We start from the raw sequence: 18,251 nt of genomic DNA on the forward strand, positions 1-18,251 counted from the left end.
AATCTTGGAAACCCTGCTGTAAAGCTTTCAATCTGTCCTGATACATTGTGGAATTAACTGTAGTTTATATAGAACTGTGCGTATGCTACAACTCTATGAGTTATGTGCTATTATAATTCCCATTTTATGAAATGGCTGACACTTGGGAAGATTCAGTATTTAATCTACATGTGGGTATGTCCATCTATCTTCAAGACTGGTGCTTTTACCCATTTCTTCTCTACTGCCCATTATACAAAACTTTTCCTTAATATCGTGTCTTTGGAGAGTATGTCCAGTCTTTGTTAATCTCTCATGGTCTCCATGAGAAAAATTTTTGGAGTTCTTGGGAAGGAAAGCCTGGAGATATATTTCCTAACCACATTAAAGAGGTACATTCAAGTATCCTGCACTACTAGCCCATCTGATCCAGCCAGCTAGTCCACAGATTACTTATCAATGAAATTGTAGATTAAGAGTCTCTTTTCATACCTCTTCCAGATTAGACAGTCTCTCTCTCCTCCCCATTCCTTCTCAGCAGTCCCTGTTGAAGAATTGTTGAAGCCAAGAAAAATCCCACAGTCCAGATCCTTTAGAGATAACGCAGCCTGGGCTAATTGCATTCACTTAATGAGATAAAATCCAAATTACATGAGCAAAGTTTGCAAGCCAAGCAGTTTGGGGGTTTCATGTTATTTATTTGGTGTCTCTGATTTTGTTGGGAGAAAATGACTTCTTGCTTGAAGGCAAACCACACCCCCAAATTAGGGAAATTACTCCTCTATAAAGGGGAAATGTTAAATCAGTCCCCAAAGAACTTCATCTCTGCTTAGGTTTAACTACCACTTTTTCCACCAGCAGCATGAACCGTCAATTCACATACAAGTCTGGAGCTCCCACCAAGGGAGGCTTCAGTGGCTGCTCAGCAGTGCTCTCTGGGGGTCCCAGCAGCTCATCTTCCTACCGGGCAGGGGGCAAAGGACTTCAGGGTGGCTTTGGCAGTCGAAGTCTCTATAGCCTGAGAGGAACTAGGAGCATCTCTCTCAATGTGGCTGGGGGAAGTGGGAGGAGTGGGGGCTATGGTTTTGCTCGAGGTCGGGCTAGTGGTTTTGCTGGGAGCATCTTTGGTAGTGTTGCTCTGGGTCCTGTTTGCCCATCGGTATGCCCACCAGGAGGCATCCATCAAGTCACCATCAACAAGAGCCTCTTGGCTCCACTCAATGTGGAGCTGGACCCTGAGATCCAGAAAGTAAGGACCCAGGAGCGGGAGCAGATCAAAGCTCTCAACAACAAGTTTGCCTCTTTCATTGATAAGGTGGGTTGGCCAAGCTTCTTTATGTTGCCTTGAAAATTCCTCTTCATATGTAAAAGCCAGTTAATGCATGATCTATCCTTCCCATTCTCTCTCTCTCTTTCTCTCTCTCTCTCTCTCTCTCTCTCTCTCTCTCTCTCTCTCTCTCTCTCTCTCTCTCTGTAGAGGCACTTTTATGTGTGCAGGTAGTGGGAGCAGAGGAAAATAAAAGAAAGCTAAAAATCAATTCTTACCCTTGAGTATCAAGGAGATGAAAGCCTCTCCCCAGGAGAGGCTGGGGAAGGATCAGGGGAAACAGAGATGTGGGTTCAGACAGGCTCAGGGTCATGCTAAATGGTTTCTAGGCTTAAGAAATAATCTAATCTTTATAATAATCTCTACAAGCTAGCTTTTATATAGGACTTTAAAGCATTTTGCAAACATTTGGTTTGCTCTTCATAACAACCTTGGAAAGTAGATGTTATTTTTAACTCCATTTTTAAAAATGAGGAAACTGAATCAGACAAAGGTAAAGTGATTTTCTTGAAGGTGTTTCAACTAGGAAGTTTCTGAGGCAAGATTTGAACTCAGGTTTTCCTGATGCTAGGTCCAGCATTCTATCCACTGAGTCAATTGCTATGTTCTCTAGGAAAATGCTCTGAGTAGTGTTCTCAGTTGGAAGGACCTCAGGGTACCAGAACATCAATTCACCTGCCTGAAGGCATAACTGAGAAGGGATCTGCCCCAAAACCATAAAATCATGAAGAAAGAATCTAATTCAGAAAAGCTTATGATGGTGGTAGGGTCCCCACTATGCTTGGGACAGACACATGTCTATAATCTCAATTATAGGAGGAGACTGGTGAATCTCTAGAGTCTGGGAGTCCTGAGTCTCCATAGGGCTAAAGATGATTGACTGTCAGCATTGTTAGGCACTAATTATTGGAGAACACTCTTGAAGCAGAGGACTGACCCTGGAAGGAAAAATGAAATGGATTGAAGCTTTCTTACCAATTACTAATTTAAATAGTTCATGAGTAGCCACTGCAGCTCTGATGAGAGAGAAATATCCTAAGAAAAAAAGTGCTACAGGATAAAATTATAAATAAATTTTAGAATGTTTAGGTAAAGAAATAAGAATATCTGAGCACTTGTTTGATAGTTGAAACTAATGTAAGAGGAAGACAGTCTACCATTACTGACTCCCATCCTCCTGTGTTACCTCCAGTGTGGGTTAGGATGGACTGGGAGAATGTCCTGGGTTGGCATTTTGGTGTTCTGATAACTGTCTACCAAACAATGACAGATGGTGTTTTTGAGAGTTAATTTTTTTTTTTCCAGGAAAGATGATTCTACAGTTTTTTTTGACTTTCATTCTTTCCTCTTTTTTCCCTCCAATATCTAAGAACTTCATATCAATCCGAAGATGCTCATAAGGCAATTGTCATTCAGCACAAATTTCTCTTTCTATATTCAGTATTTTTTTTGAAGGGGTCTATCATGGCATATGAGGTCTTGAGGGACAGAGGTAATGCTGCTCACCTTTCTTTTTATTTATCCCTTGAGGAGAGCTCTTTGTGATTTGGAATTTTCAAGTTGATTCTGTGGAACTACTTGTCAGGGGTCCTAAAACTCCTGGGATTTAGACTTGGAAGGGACCTTAGAAATCAATAAGTTTAATTCCCTCATTTTTTCAGATGAGGAAGAAGACTGGGAGAAATGAATGATTTATTTAAGGTCAAATAGGGCAATAAGCACATTGTGAAGGAAATTCATGCATGGGTTATGTATAGTTTGCAGTAAATGACTTTTGAAGTGACTTTCAATTCAAGAATTCAATGATTTATTAAGTATGGTCCAATCCATGGGATTGAATTTATTTCCAATGATAGTTGACCCTAGTTCATCATTCTCTGTTTACTAAGCATCTGTCCTGGGCCCAGGAATTAAAGTAGTTCATTATCCAGGTCTCTAGTTGTGATGAAACATTGACACGTGGATCAATGTTGAGAACAGTTACCAGAGATGTTGAACACGCAAAGAGGATGAATCATAAGCTAAAGCTGAGATTTGGTCATAGGAGTTATTGCTTTTAATAGGAACTCATTCACTGTTTGTCTATGATTCTGGGATTAGAATTTATTAAAATTTTTATTTATTTTATTTATTAAAGCTTTTTATTTTCAAAACATATGCATGGATAATTTTTTCAACACTGACTCTTACAAAACCTTGTGTTTTAAGTTTTTCCCTCCTTCCCCCTCCCCTAGATGGCTAGTAATCCAATATATTTTAAATATGTTAAAATATATATTAAATCCAATATATGTATACATATTTATACAATAATCTTGCTACACAAGAAAAGTCAGATTAAAAAGGAAAAAAATGAGAAAGAAAACAAAATGCAAGCAAACAACAACAAAAAGAGTGAAAATGCTATGTTATGAACTACACTCAGCTGGGGTTAGTACTAACTGGGGCAAGGGAAAGCAAAGTAATATTGTCCTTGATTAAAAAAAAGTGATGGCAGTAGGAAAAATAATTTTGAAAGAGGGGAAGGACTAGAATATGGGAAAAAGAGAGAGAAAATGTCCCAGATAGGTGACAATATGGCTTTAGATCTGAAAGGAACTTTTGAGATTATTTGGTTTTTCCTTCTCATTTCATGTAGTACTTATGTTTATAGTTTACTAAATTATAAATTCCAGAAGGATGGAGATTCTATCTTGGGTAAACTTTATGTCTCCTTTGGGGTTAGCATAGTAAGCATGCTATAAGGGCTTTTTGAATTGAACTGTTAAGAAAGGATAAGGTGAATTAGGGAGACTAAAATCAGAGAAATAACAACAGTAAATATAAAGACATTTATAAGTACTGAGGAACCAACAAGAAGGCCATTCAATAATCCAAAAAAGACTGGCTCTTCCTGTTTCTGATCAGTCTCTCTAAGTGAGTGATAGTTTTGATATCTTATTAACTTTTATGTATGTATATTTCATTTCTCAGTTAGACTGTAAGCAATTTGAAAGCAGGGATTAGATCTTATGCAATATCCTTCCTTCCTCACCCACCCTCAACTTTCCACCATCACTAACATTATAAGCATCTAGTCCAATGTTGTACATATGGAGGTACTCAGTAAAGATCTGATGAATGAAAGAATGAATGAACAAATGATCAAATGGGAGAGTGAATGAAAGACAAAGTTTTGGTTGTCATATTTAGTTTTGAAATTTAGTTTTAGATGCCTGTCATATTGGACTCTAGGCAAGAATATGCTGGTAAATGTTTACCAATGAACTTTTCAAAAAGTGTATATGCATGGCCTTTTGAAATTTTAATCTCAATTATTAAAATTTGCTCCATTGCTCTAATAAGTCTAGACAATCAACCAATGTCAAGTCCTAATTTGTAGCAATTGCTGATTTCTGAGATATAAATGCTTGAATTGAAAATGTAGTAATTGACTCTTGCCAACTGATTGGAGTGAATGCCAGCATATTTCAGGATCCAAGCATCTCAAACCCATTTTGGTTTGGATTCTAGGTGCGGTTCCTGGAGCAGCAGAACCAGGTATTGGAGACCAAGTGGAACTTACTACAGCAGCTGGACCTGAGCAACTGCAAAAAAAACTTAGAGCCCATTTATGAGGGCTACATCAACAATCTGCAGAGGCAGCTGGAGGCCCTATCAGGGGACAGAGTGAGACTGGACTCTGAGCTCAGGAACATGAGAGAGCTCGTGGAGGACTTCAAGAAGAGGTGAGAAGGGAGCTTATTCTTGTGGGACTGGGTCCTGGATAGAGATCAGTCCAGCAGAGCTGAGACTAGCCCTGTGGGCACTGGGATATTTATCTTTTTTTAGAAGAGAGACAATGAGGTGAGTAAGATCTGGTATGAGACATTCTTTCCCTAAGATGCCCTCCATTCATGCAGGTTTCAGGATTGCCAGGAATACTTAAAGAATTTGATACTAGGATTCTGTAATTTAGTATTTATTTACAAGATCCTAGAATAATCCTTTTAAATGTTATTATTTGTGAGTTTAAGGGAGGTCCTGTTTTAGCCCTCCCATCAAGATGGGAGTGGACCACATATGTTCACCATAATCTTCATCTTTATTTTTCTTCATTTCCTCATTTTCATCCCTTCCCATCTTCCCAACCAAAGATACGAAGAAGAAATCAATAAACGGACAACAGCAGAGAATGAGTTTGTGGTGCTCAAAAAGGTGAGGAGGTGGATATCTATCAGTAACTAAAGTAGGAAAAGTCGGGGGTGGAGGGAGGACAGAAGGAACCTCAGCTCTCAGAGGAAGGGACTAGATCTTTTGAGGAAATGTTACCTTTTCTCTGCTCTATTGAGCAGTAGATGGGTTTAGGAAGGGGGGAAGGAACAAGGGGAAAGTAGGTGGCAGTGGTAAAAGGATTACCTGGTTTATTTATCATTTTCAAAGTTCCGTCTCTGTGGTAAGATATAAATAAAACAGTCTTATACAAATGCAATGTTTTTTTTTTTTTTTTTAATTTTTATTACAGTCACTCTGGTAAGCTTTTGATTATCTAGGACACAGTCAAGGGGATTTTAGATGTGGATAATTTTTGAAAAAAAATCTGTTTGATTCAGGGATGTGTTACTTGATTTTCTGGGACAGTTGGTTTACCTTTTGAATCCTGCTTATCTGAGGCAAGGGCTCAAATGAATGGACATTTCCTGAGCATTCACTGACCCATAGTAATAGGAATGACCCTAAGTACATGTGTGTGGGGTGGATGATGAGAAGAAGCTTATGTGGATAATCAACAAGCAGATAAAGGAAAGATGATTGAATCTTATTTAATTCCCATTCCTTTCCTGAGAGAGGGAGTGATTTGTCCCAAATCTAAGAGTGAATTATGGCAGAGTAGATTTTAGAAACCAGACACCTTCCCACTGGTATAGATGGATCCAATCTGAACTAGCTTTGAAGGTTTGGTGGTAGAGGGAAGGGAAAGTGTCTATAGTACCAGGGGTCCTCAAACTACAGGCCCGAGGGCCAAATGCAGCAGCTGAGGACGGTTATCCCCCTCCCCCAGAGTTATGAAGTTTCTTTATTTAAAGGCCCACAAAACAAAGTTTTTGTTTTTACTATAGTTCGGCTCTCCAACAATCTGAGGGACAGTGAACTGGCCCCCTATTTAAAAAGTTTGAGGATCCCTGATATACTTTCAGGGAATGAAAAAAAAAACACACCAGGGAATATCTGTCCTTGTTCTAGGACGTGGATGCTGCTTACACAAATAAAGTGGAGCTACAGGCAAAAGTGGAGTCCTTGGATGGAGAAATAAAATTCCTTAAATGCCTTTTTGAAGGAGTGAGTACTTTTTCATTGTTTCCCATTGAGCTTCCCTCTTTCGCTTTCTTTCTCTTTCCCTCTCCTCACCTTCTTCCCTTTTCCTTTTTTCTCCATCTGTCTCTCTGCCTTGGCTTCTGTTTCTTTATGTTCTGATTCTCTCTTCCTTCTCCTCTTGCCTACTCCATGGAAGCAGTGAATCTGTGCAGGAGCTTCCTCCAGCTCCTTCCTAAAACACTAAACAGGATTTCAAGCAATCACCATAATGCTTCCCTCACCTTCTTGATAATACTCCTAACACTAATTGGAAAAGACAGTTCTTGATTAAATTCTATATTTTTTTACTTTCAAGTTGATATTTATTCTTTCTCAGACTTTTGTGAGATTATGGCATCATCCCAGTTCATCCCAGGTTTAATTCTTGCATCAGGTAGCATCAGAGACAAAGGCAGAGGCAACAGTCTACCCTGGAAAGTCTAAGAATCCAAGTGGTCTCTAGTATGCACATTTAGGGGGATTCAAGAAGGAGAAGAATATTGATGTCATGTATGTAGTTTTGGTCAGTTTTGGCATTCAGTGAGATCCAGCTTCAGACTTCCTTTGGTCTACCAAATTCACTCCCTTTCTCCCCCAGAGAGCTCTGGTAGTTCCTCTTGGCTCCAGGGCACTCTGAGGTTCATCCCTCTTCACACACATACACCCCACACCACACACACAGTGGATGGGAGGAAGGTAGGTCTTCAGTGATGTTGAATACTTAGGGTATTCCATTGTCCAGACTAACTAAACATCTTGTCATTCATGCTTTTCTTCTTGGGTACCTAAAGAGTGATAGTTATTCTCTCAGCATTCATACTTCATCTCAATCAATATAGCCTCAGTAGGAAATGTTTTTATGTTCAGGAATCTCTGGGGAGGGCAGAACTCCTTTTGGTTCTCTTTGTCCCTACCAGATTCCAAGACCCAGAGTTCTCTCTGTGTCCTTTCGGGTTTAGGTCAAGGATTGCCTGGACAACTTATGGTAAGCAGGTCAGGATTCCAAGTCTATAGGGCAATGAAAATCTCCAAGACCACTATATAATTGTTTTGTTTATCCAGATATGTCCTTTACCACACATAGTGGCATATGTGAACAGCCTTTTCATTACAAGGGCTTTGTGCTCTGCTATCCTATTAGCAATTAAAATGTATCTCTCATTCAAACATTTTCAGTTGAGTTGTTTCTTCGATTAAACTATCAATTCTTTAGTCTGATATTTAATGTGCCCACAATCTGAGTTCAATTTATCTGACTTGATTTCATGTTAGTCTCCTTTTACATTCTCTTAGTCAGCCAGACTAGGCTGGTCACTGTTTCTAAACCATGTTCTTACCCTGCTGTCCCCCACCTTTGCATTTGAAAAGCCCATCCCCTCTGCTAGAACATCCCACTCTTCTCTCTATCTTTTGAATCTATCCAAATCTACCTCATCATTGAAAGCTTCCCTAATGTTCTCAGTAAACCATCTTCAAATTTCCCCAGGTTAAAGTATCTGAACCTTTCCTTTGCTTTCTGTGAAGTTATTTCAATTTATATTTCTTCCTATTTCTTTCATCCTTTTAGGAGATTGCCCAGATCCAGTCACACATCAGTGACACATCTGTCATTCTCTCCATGGATAATAACCGAAACCTAGACTTGGGCAGCATCATTGATGAGGTTAGGAATCAATATGAGGAGACTGCCATGAAGAGCAAGACTGAGGCTGAGAACTTGTACCAATCTAAGGTAAGACTGGAGCAGTCCCACTTGACACATGCTCCAGGCTGGTCTATTCTTTTCATGAAACCTGTATAAGGTTCAAGACTTACTTTGTGTATGGTTTGGTCCTGGGTGGTTGGAGAGTGAGAGCCATACTGGGAATGTGTGGTCACTGTCCTAGAAGAAATACTAATCTGATTGAGGAGAACTGGACACATACTCAGTACACATCTCTAGGCAAAGAGATATAGTGTCAAGTATAAGTGAGTTTAGGGCCAATTAACATTAAGTAAGAAAGCTTTCTAGAGGAGGTGAGTTAGAAAAGGTTTAGAAGGCTGCAACAGATATGGACTGTTAGTCTCTCCTGCTAATTAAAATTAATTGCTGAAGGGGGGGATGCTATTTCAGCTGTGATTTGAATCTGCTTTAGTTCTCTAATCAAACCCAATTCTAGGGCTCAAGAAAGAGAGAGAATGAGTCACTTTGATCTTAACATCTCTAATGGTTGATGAGTGGGCAGGTAATTCTTCAGATAACTTGATTTCTCACTGGGAGACTATTTTCTAAACACCCCTTGGGGTTTATCAGACTCTTTCTCAAGAGAATTACAAACTATGGACAGACCTTACTATAATTCTTAGGAGACAGGTTGGTAGGGGAAAGATCAGAAGTTATGGATTTCTCCAAATCTAGGAGACAGCATTTAACAATAAGACTTCATTCCCATTCCCTGTCGCCCATACAGAGGGTCAAAACTTTAAATCTGGGAGGAATTTTAAAAGTATAGCTTCCTCATTTTATAGATGATGTAACTAATCCTGAGAAAGATTGCTGTGCTTTGCCCAAAGTTACATAGTCAGAAAGTTTCAAAGGCAGGATTACTGATATCTTCCCGACTCCATGCCCATTCTCTTACCCACTGTATCATCTCATTGTTCTGAAATCCACCTAAGGAGTGTGTAACGCAACACCTTGAGTCCTTGAAGGCATTATTTGTTCAGTGAAGTTAGCTTTAGTTTTAGACAGATTTTTCTTTCGGATTTGCTCTCTTATTATCTTTTTTACATTTAAGGAAAATGAGGCCCATAAAAACTGACTTGTCCAATATCGCATGGGTATTTGAGCTCAGGGGACCTGAGTTTCTTGGTGTGTGCTGGGGAGGAAAGACTCATCTTGGGTTAGTTTCCTGATAGAAAGTTTCTAAATGTCTTTCAAAGTCACCTAAAAATAATGTGGAGGTTTTTCTTGGGGGCCAGCCTTAGTCTTAGTTGAAATAAATAATTACTTTGAAATCTCAGCCAGCTGGTAAAAGTTGCAAACGTTTATTTCTCCTTACAAAATTAGCCCGGTTAGTTCAGAGACCTATCTCACTGCCTGGCTCCAAGAGATCTTGTAGTTTTGTCCTTGGCTCTTGCCTCAGCTTTCTTCAGTCTCCAGTCAGCTCTGACTCGTGGCTTCTCAATCTCCAGTCTGTGGCGAGTAGTCTTTTCTTCCAGAGTGTTCTTTCTCAGAGCCCTCTTGATGTTCCGGAGAAATTCCTCCTTTTGCTCCAAGAGCTTCCTTCATTTATGTGATCTCCCAAAGGTTAACTCCGCCTTCTCAAGGCAGGGATTATAGGTTATCTCCCAGAGTGCTCTCTGGTCCTAAGGGAGGTGTGAATTCAGCTCTCATACTAGCCCTGAACTCTCATGTGAACTCTATTGAGTACTTAGATACTTGAGCTCTCTAAAGGTGTGAACACAAACATTGTTCAATCAGTTCCACCTAATACCTTGTTTCAAGTTCTGGCCCAAAATCAGATCAAATCAACTCCAATGTCTTCACACTTTGTAAAAGATTCCAACAAAATAATTTTTCAATTATCTCTGCCACTCTTCTCTTTTGACTTGGGAAGTCAATGAGAGGCAGCAGGGTGGCCACTATTACATAAAAATTGTAGGAATCAGGATTGATTCTCTCTCTAGATCCTGGATTCTTAATGTGTGTGTGTGTGTGTGTGTGTGTGTGTGTGTGTATGTGTGTGTTGGACTCCTTTGATTAAGTCTAGTGAAAAATACGGTGCCTTTTTCAGAGTCAGATTTTTAAATGCATATAATAAAATATCCATATTTATCAAGGGAAACCAATTATATTGAAATTATATGATTAAAATATTTCTAAAACAAGTTTCTGGACCCTCACTCTAAAAGTAATCATCTAGATAAAGTATGGCTAGGAGGAGACACCCATCCCCACCTTGACTGACTAAAATATTCATCATCCTCAAACAGATCAGATCAGATAACACACGTAATATGTATCTATAAACAACATCAGTGTAAGCTGTTATTATGATTATTGCTATTATCATTGTTGGTAGTAATGATAATGATGAAAATACTAAGCAGACTTATATAGAAGAGGAAGAAAGTTACCATACTATCTGCAGGTGGGATAAAATCAAAGATCATGGGAAGGAGCTCCACGCTCTTGGGAATACATGGCCATTTAAAGAAGTCTGAGTTCAGAAGCATCAGAAGGGTAAGGGAGGAGATAACCTGGGGATTACACTTGCTGTAGATAATTCACAGAAGGAGAATGGAAAGTACTCTGTATTTGTCTAATGAATATCTGAGTATGGTATCAGAAGACATATTATCGGGATGGAATCCAGTTTATTTTAAGCTATTTGTGTTATAAGAAAGGGAGCTCAGGCTTCTGTAATCCCCAGATCAAGATGATTGAATTTCAAGGTTGGATAAATTGCAGAGAATACTGAGTCCAACCCAGATCTAAACAAAAATCTCTTCTAAAACCCATGTTAAGTAGGCACCTAGTTTTAGCTTGGCAAACTCCAGAAGAGGAGAGACTGCTACTGTTTTCCCTACCTCCTAAGGCACTTTGCACTTTGGGAGAGCCCTAATAGCTAGGAGTTAGGAAGGGTTTTTTTTTTTTTTTTTTTTTTTTTACATGAAGTCAAAGTTTGCATCTTTTCAGCAGGAACTGTCTTTCTGCATCTTTGTCTTTGTCACACTCTCTTTCTGACTTTTTCTTATCTCTCTCTGTCTCTTATCTTTCCTTTACTTTCTCTTTGTCTATTTCTTCCTCCCTTTCACATGTACTTCTTTCTCCATTACCATAACTGTTGATAATCCGAGTTATGGAAGTGATAAAACAAAGTTTCCCTTCCTAATACCAACTTTATTTATTTATTTATTTTAAATAAAAGAATCCTCTTATAGATAACTATGAGCTTTATAGGGACAAAAAGATGTTTTGGGGTATCTTCATTGTCACATTAGATGAAATGGGATGATTAATTGAATAGAAATTATTTGAGATGAAAAATAAAAACAAATACAAATGACCCAATTGCTTAATCACTTAGCATTCTCTCAGCAAACATTAAATGTTTATGATGGAATATATTGTGCTAGATTCTAATTAAATGGAAAGAGGAATTAAATCCTTGTCCTCAAAGTGCTCATAATGACTGAAAGGATTGTTGCCAAAAGAGGCAACCCAAAAGTGGGACATCCCCCACAGATCTCTTCTCCTACCTTCTCAGCCCCCTAGGACAGTGATGCTATGCCATATATTCTGGTTAGCATCCCAATAATTGTTTGGGTCAGTGATATTGTTTTGGAATCCAGTTCCAGGAGTTGCAGCTGGCAGCCAGCAGGCATGGAGATGATCTCAAACACACCAAGAACGAGATCTCAGAGCTGAGCCGGCTCATCCAGAGGCTTCGCTCAGAGATTGAGAATGTAAAGAAGCAGGTGAGTGCATTTTAAAGGGCCCTGTCCCATTAAGGGTGTGAGGGTGGGGAAGTGAGGTTTCCTGGGACCCACAACCTAAGTTGGGAATGAGATGGAGTCTCCACAAAAACCTATTCCTTCATTTTTACTCCTTAGCTCTCTGAATCCCCAACAGTATTTCTTTTCATTTCTGGTATTTAACTCATTCCCTTCACTCAGCCTATCTTTATACTCAGACTCCCATCTTTCACATCCTTATTCCCTACCCTTATATCTTCAGTTTTCATAGTTCTCATTTTTCTAATTAACCTGCCCACTCAGTCCCAAACTCTATGTTCAGCCCATCCCTGTCTACTTCATACATTCCTGTCACACTTTATACTCAGCCTGAGCTCCTATATACAGCTTCCCTCTCCTATCTTCACATTCAGCTTTATTCTCTTATGCTTAGCCCTATGTCTCTATATTACTTGTTTTCCAGCCCTGGTAATTAACCTCAAACTCTAGGGCAGAAACAATTAGAAAATATTTTTACATAAGTCTCTGAGGTCTGCAATGGAAATATTTGTCCTCAAGTACAAGGTTTCTCGTCAATCATTCAGCACCTACTCTCTCCCATCTGACTTCCAATGAACAGAGCAGCTAGGTACACAGTAAATTCAATCTGGAATCAACTATAATGATTAATGATGAATGGAAAGGTGAGCTTGAGCACCTTAGAATTGGTCCTTTGCCCCACAGTGCTCCAACCTGGAGACAGCCATTGCAGATGCTGAGCAGAGGGGTGACTGTGCCCTGAAAGATGCCAGGGCCAAGCTGGATGAACTGGAAGGTGCCCTACATAGTGCAAAGGAGGAACTGGCCCGCCTGCTGCGAGACTACCAGGAGCTGATGAGTACCAAGCTTGCCTTGGACATTGAGATTGCAACCTACAGAAAACTCTTGGAGGGCGAGGAGTGCAGGTGAGGGTGGGAAACAGCCTTAATTGAGGATCATTTAATTTAAGTGTGGCTTGTGTGAAGAGCAGTCAGTAGACCTCATGGAAAAAAATAGTAAGATTAGTTAAATTGTAAAGCAGGTCTAAGAGACATTTAGCCTCTTTTCCTAGGGGCCAGGCTTAAATGCCAGTATTTTCACTTATGAATTTAAATGTATCAGTTAACTCCTTAGGGTCTGTGTAAAATAGGGGTTTTAGACTAGCTTCTTTCCAAGGTCCTATTCAACTGTATCTTCATCATATTTTGTGATTCATTAAGAGAAATTAGCAGATGGGTGGGAACCCGGAGATAAGAGATGGACGTGAATGAAATCAGATATCTAAAAGGAATGAGAGAGTTTGACTTTCAGGTTTTTTTTTAAATTTAAATTTTTTATTGTTATGTATCTAGTCTTCCTATCTGGATATTTATTAAATGAGTTCAATATGTCTGTCATTCTGGGATGCTATTCCATAAAGAAAAATTCATGCTTATTTCTTTCTTATAGGATGTCTGGAGAGTACACCAACTCTGTGAGCATTTGTAAGTATCCTGAACCCTTTCATCAACTAAAATCAATTGATAAATACTTATTGAATGTCTGTGAAGACCTCCATCAAATCAATCAAAAATACAATCAACCCCAAAAAAGTACTATTTAAACTCACAACAATCACATAACCCAAATCCCTGCTAATCACAAGACTTAAACTGCCACACACAGGAGAAGGCTTAGAAGCAAAAGCAACAAACCCCCAAATCAGGAGGTCTTCAAATATACTGGTCGAGCCCTCCATAGATTATTTCTTATTTATTTTGTGTCTGGATTATTTAGATATAGTTTGTATATTTTTGTCCTTGAGAGCAAGGATTACCTTTTTGGCCTTTCTATCCCAGTATTCAGTTCAGTATCTGGCACACAATAGGTGCTTAATAAATGCTTGCTGACTAACTGAATAGTTTTTGGTGATTCCTCAAACGTTTTGAAGCTTAATAAATACAAGTTAACTGACCATTTATTATTTTTTAAATTTAACTTTTATGGAATAAAACATTTATATAACAGTACAATATAAAAGATGATTATACATGAAGTTGCAAATTACTATGCACAACTTTTTCTTTTTCCTTTTTTTTCTTCCTTCTCTGTTTTAGAGATAGCTACAATTAAACACAAATATCTATATCTATCTATATACTTTATATATATATATAGACACATATATTTATATCTATATACTTAATGTAAAATTATTCTATCTGTAGTTCTATTCAGTTCTTTCTCTGGCTGCAGAGAATTTCTTCATATGTTCTTTATGGTTAATTTGGGCATTTATAATGTCAAATTAACATTTGCTCAAAGTAATTCTTAATGTTTTCTTAGTTTTGCTCATTTTCCTCTTCATTATTTCATGCAAATCTTTCCAAGTTTTTCTAAAATCTTTAAGCTTGTTTCTTATAGCACAATAGTAATACATCACAATCATATACTACAACTTGTTCAGCCTTTCCCCAATTGATGGACATCCCTGCAATGTCCAGGTTTTTTCCACTACAAAAAGAAATACTATGAACATTTTAGAATTTATAGTTTTTTTCCCTTTTCCCCCTAATCATCTTTGAAGATATATCAAATAGTAGTAGTGCTGGGTCAAAAGGTATAAGTAGTTTAATAACTCTTTGTATATAATTCAGGTTACTTTCCAAAATGATTGGATCATATTACAATCCCACCAATAATGAATTACTGCCCTAATTTTTTCCATATCCTCTTGAACATTTGTCACTTTTCCTTTTTATCATTTTAGTCAATCTGGTAGGCATAAAATAACATCTCAAGATAGTTTTAATTTGTATTTCTCTAATTAATAATGATTTCAAGTATTTCTATATGACTATAAATTGTTTTGATTTCTTCATTGAAAAACTACCATTTTTATGCTTTTGGATCATTTATCAATTGTGAAATGACTCATCTCCTTATAGATTTGACAAAGTTTTTTATACATTTAGATATAATACCTTTATCTGATAAATGGTCTATAAAATTCTCTCCTCCCCCTTTTCACTACAATTTTCTTCTTTCTTTCTAACCTTGGCTATATTTGTTTTCTTTGTACAAAACTTTTTTTCATTTAAAAATTTTATTTTTAATCTATGGAAAGAGAAGGTTTGAGGGAAGATTAATGATTAAGTGATAAGCAAAAACTCATCAATAAACATTTTATGATATCCACAGACTTAAATAAAAAAGTAGAGATGGGAACATAAATGCAATGATTTTGCTTCTGCCTTGTTAAATTTAGCATATATGAAATTTTCTTTTTTTAAAAAAGTATATAATTTCCTTAGTTACACACAAAGCAATTTTTTACTTTTATTTTTAAAACTTTGAGTTTCAGTTTCTCTCCCTTTTTCTCTCCCCCTTCCACATTGAGAAAGTATATGTGAAGTTAGACAAAACATTTCCATAAAAGTCATATTGCAAAAGAAAATATAAATTTCTCCTCCTCTCCAAAAAACATTGAGAAAAATAAGTTTTTAAAATAAGCATGCTTCAATTTGTATTCAGACCCAATCAGTTCTTTCTCTGGATATGGACAGCATTTTTCATCATAAATCCTTCAGAGTAGACTTTGATTATGGCTGAGAATAATAAAGTCTTTTATAGCAGATCATCCCACAATGTTGCTATTACCTTGTACATAGTACATTTCATTTTGCATGGGAGGACTTTCCTTTTTTAAAAAGGAAATTTTTTATATTTTTATATTTGTTTTTTTATATTTTTTATATTTGTTTAATAATTTGATTTCCCCAATTAAATGAAAAACAAATTTTAAATTTGTTATTAAAATTTTGAGTTTCAGATTCTTTCCCTTCCTCTCCATTCCCACCCTCTTTAAGAAGGCACATGTAAAAAGGCATATGTAAAAGTCATGTGGCATAAGAAAACATAGATCATTCCTCCTCCCCTCAAAAAAATCTTAAGAAAAATAGTGTTATTTTAAATTATGCTTCAATCTGCATTCAAACACAGTCAGTTGTTTCTCTGGGTATGGACAGCATTTTTCATCACAAATCCTTCAGAGTAGTCTTGGATCATTGTATTGTTGAGAATAACAAAGTCCTTCATAGCTGATCATCCCACAATATTGTTATTACTTTGTACATAGTACCTTTTATTTTGCATGAGTTCACAGAGGACTTTCTAGGTTTTTCTGAGAGCATCCTGCTCATCATTTCTTATAGAAAAATAGTATTCAATATGTGAATATTTCTTTTTAAAAAACCAACCATAGTTCATATTATTGTATTTGTACAATAGTATTGTTGTAATCTGTATTGAAATATTTCTTTGTAGTTTTCAGTTTAAAAATGCCAGAATATCACTTAAAGCTTAATTTTCATTAAATTTTAGGTTATCTAATATACTGTAATAATGTACTTACTATTTAGGAGTTTATACACTCTCATTTGCTTGAAGAATCAACAATAGTCTGATTAGAGATAGTTCTTCCTGGTTATAGGGTAATTCCCTGTGTTACTAATCTAAATCCTTGCTACTGTTCTGATTTCATTTTGATGCACTTTCTTCTTGGCTTTTCCAGGATACAATATAACTATCTTTTTTCCTTTATTTTATAGCTGTGATCAGCAGCACCATGGCTGGGAATGCTAACACAGGGACTGGATTTGGGCTCAGTGGCGCCAGCTCCTATGGTTTCCGACCCAGCTCAGTCAGTGGTGGCTACGGAACTCTTGGTGGTGGATGTGTTATTGGCAGTGGGGCCTGCAGCCCGAGGGGAGAATCCAAGACCCAGCTGAGCAGTACCAATGAATACAAGGACACCCTTGGGAAGATACCTTTGGCTCTGAGCTCACCCACCAAGAAAATGACAAGATAAACAGCCTAGAACTAGGGTTAGGGTTGGATGCTTTGAAGTTCTACTTTCTGAGGGTGTCTCTTGCTCTCATGCAAGGATGGATGTTTCCCCTAATTGCCTTTTAATTTACTTCTCCAAGAAGTTCCTCTCCTCTTTAGAATCCTTTCCTTCCTTTTCTTTTTCTCTTTTCCTTTATCCTTCAGTCTGGGCTCTCTATGTTAGTTTTTCTTGCTAGAGAACCACAGACTTTTAGGCACAGGGGTTGCCTTGTCTGCCCCTCATTTCTACCCAGAACAGTCCAGCACTCACTAGTGAAGGGAATGCTTCCATGTTTGTTACCCTTCTAGAGAAGATAATTCCACAGCCTGAATCATTGCTGATGACCTGGGGCCTTTAGAAAAAGGGGAGGTCCTTTTTCTGGGAAAGTCCCAGCTTCCATCCTGCTTGTACATTGAGTCCCTGGTTCTCCTTCCCAAGGGAATGCCTGTTTTAATCCTGCAGAAGCTGTGTCCTACCTAGTCACTTCAATTCAATGAAAACAAAGATAGGGGCTTTTTCTTCTTCTACTACTATTTTTTTTTGGGGGGGACTGGTTGAGTGGAAGGGGAAATTATTTTTTTCCCCAGAGTGTGGTGGAATCTGATTGAAGGAGGTAGTTTTCAGAAAAGCATGCTGAAAGCAAAGTCCTTGCATATAGAAAGAAAGAGGGCTCATCTGTCCACTGTAATCCCTTTTCCAACCGAGAACTACAGGAAATCAAAGGGGAAGCTCATGATAATACTGGACAGCTCTAGTGGATGGGGGTTTTCTCAGAGAGTAGTGTAAACAAAAGGCCATATGCTATTGTACATATGACTTCATGGTTTTGTTTTCTCCTTGCTGCTTGACCTCTCTGTTTATTATTTTTTTCTTTCTGTGTCCCTTCAATAAACTCGATAAATTTAATGTTTTATCTGAAGCTTTTTATGAAGGGTTTTCTTTTTGCAGGGATTGGTTGGGCACTTCCTTGAGGAGACTTGGCTTTGTAGGTATAAGTCTTGTCCACCATCACCAGAAAATAACCCAAAAGGCAGGTTGAGTCCTAGACCAAAAGCACAGGTGCCAATGATCATATTCAATATTATTATTATTATTAATATCAGAGCTGGAAAGGACCTTTCTTAGACTTAATGAGTCCAACTGTTTCATTCTTCATGAATTAAAAGAAGATTTAGGGAAGGGAAGTGGCTTAGCAGTACAAGGAGAGGAATGGGGGATTAAAGGAAGCAGCCTGAAACAGTTTGGGAAACTCCCAAGATTTTCAGT

The 18,251-nt window shown here is 37.8% G+C and overlaps 1 protein-coding gene across 1 annotated transcript; it reads left to right on the top strand.

Moving 5' to 3' along the window:
* The first annotated feature begins 813 nt into the window (after positions 1-813).
* On the top strand, positions 814-17,877 carry LOC100933077 (keratin, type II cytoskeletal 73). Its single transcript, XM_003772206.2, has 9 exons — positions 814-1,294; positions 4,820-5,034; positions 5,443-5,503; positions 6,530-6,625; positions 8,208-8,372; positions 11,978-12,103; positions 12,824-13,044; positions 13,568-13,602; positions 16,708-17,877. Exons 1-9 carry the CDS (start codon positions 842-844, stop codon positions 16,965-16,967), a joined length of 1,632 nt encoding a protein of 543 aa, XP_003772254.1. The 5' UTR covers positions 814-841; the 3' UTR covers positions 16,968-17,877.
* Positions 17,878-18,251: the final 374 nt, after the last annotated feature.

The sequence above is a fragment of the Sarcophilus harrisii genome, chromosome 5 (genome assembly GCF_902635505.1).
Source record: "Sarcophilus harrisii chromosome 5, mSarHar1.11, whole genome shotgun sequence".
In the NCBI taxonomy this organism is placed as follows: domain Eukaryota; kingdom Metazoa; phylum Chordata; class Mammalia; order Dasyuromorphia; family Dasyuridae; genus Sarcophilus; species Sarcophilus harrisii.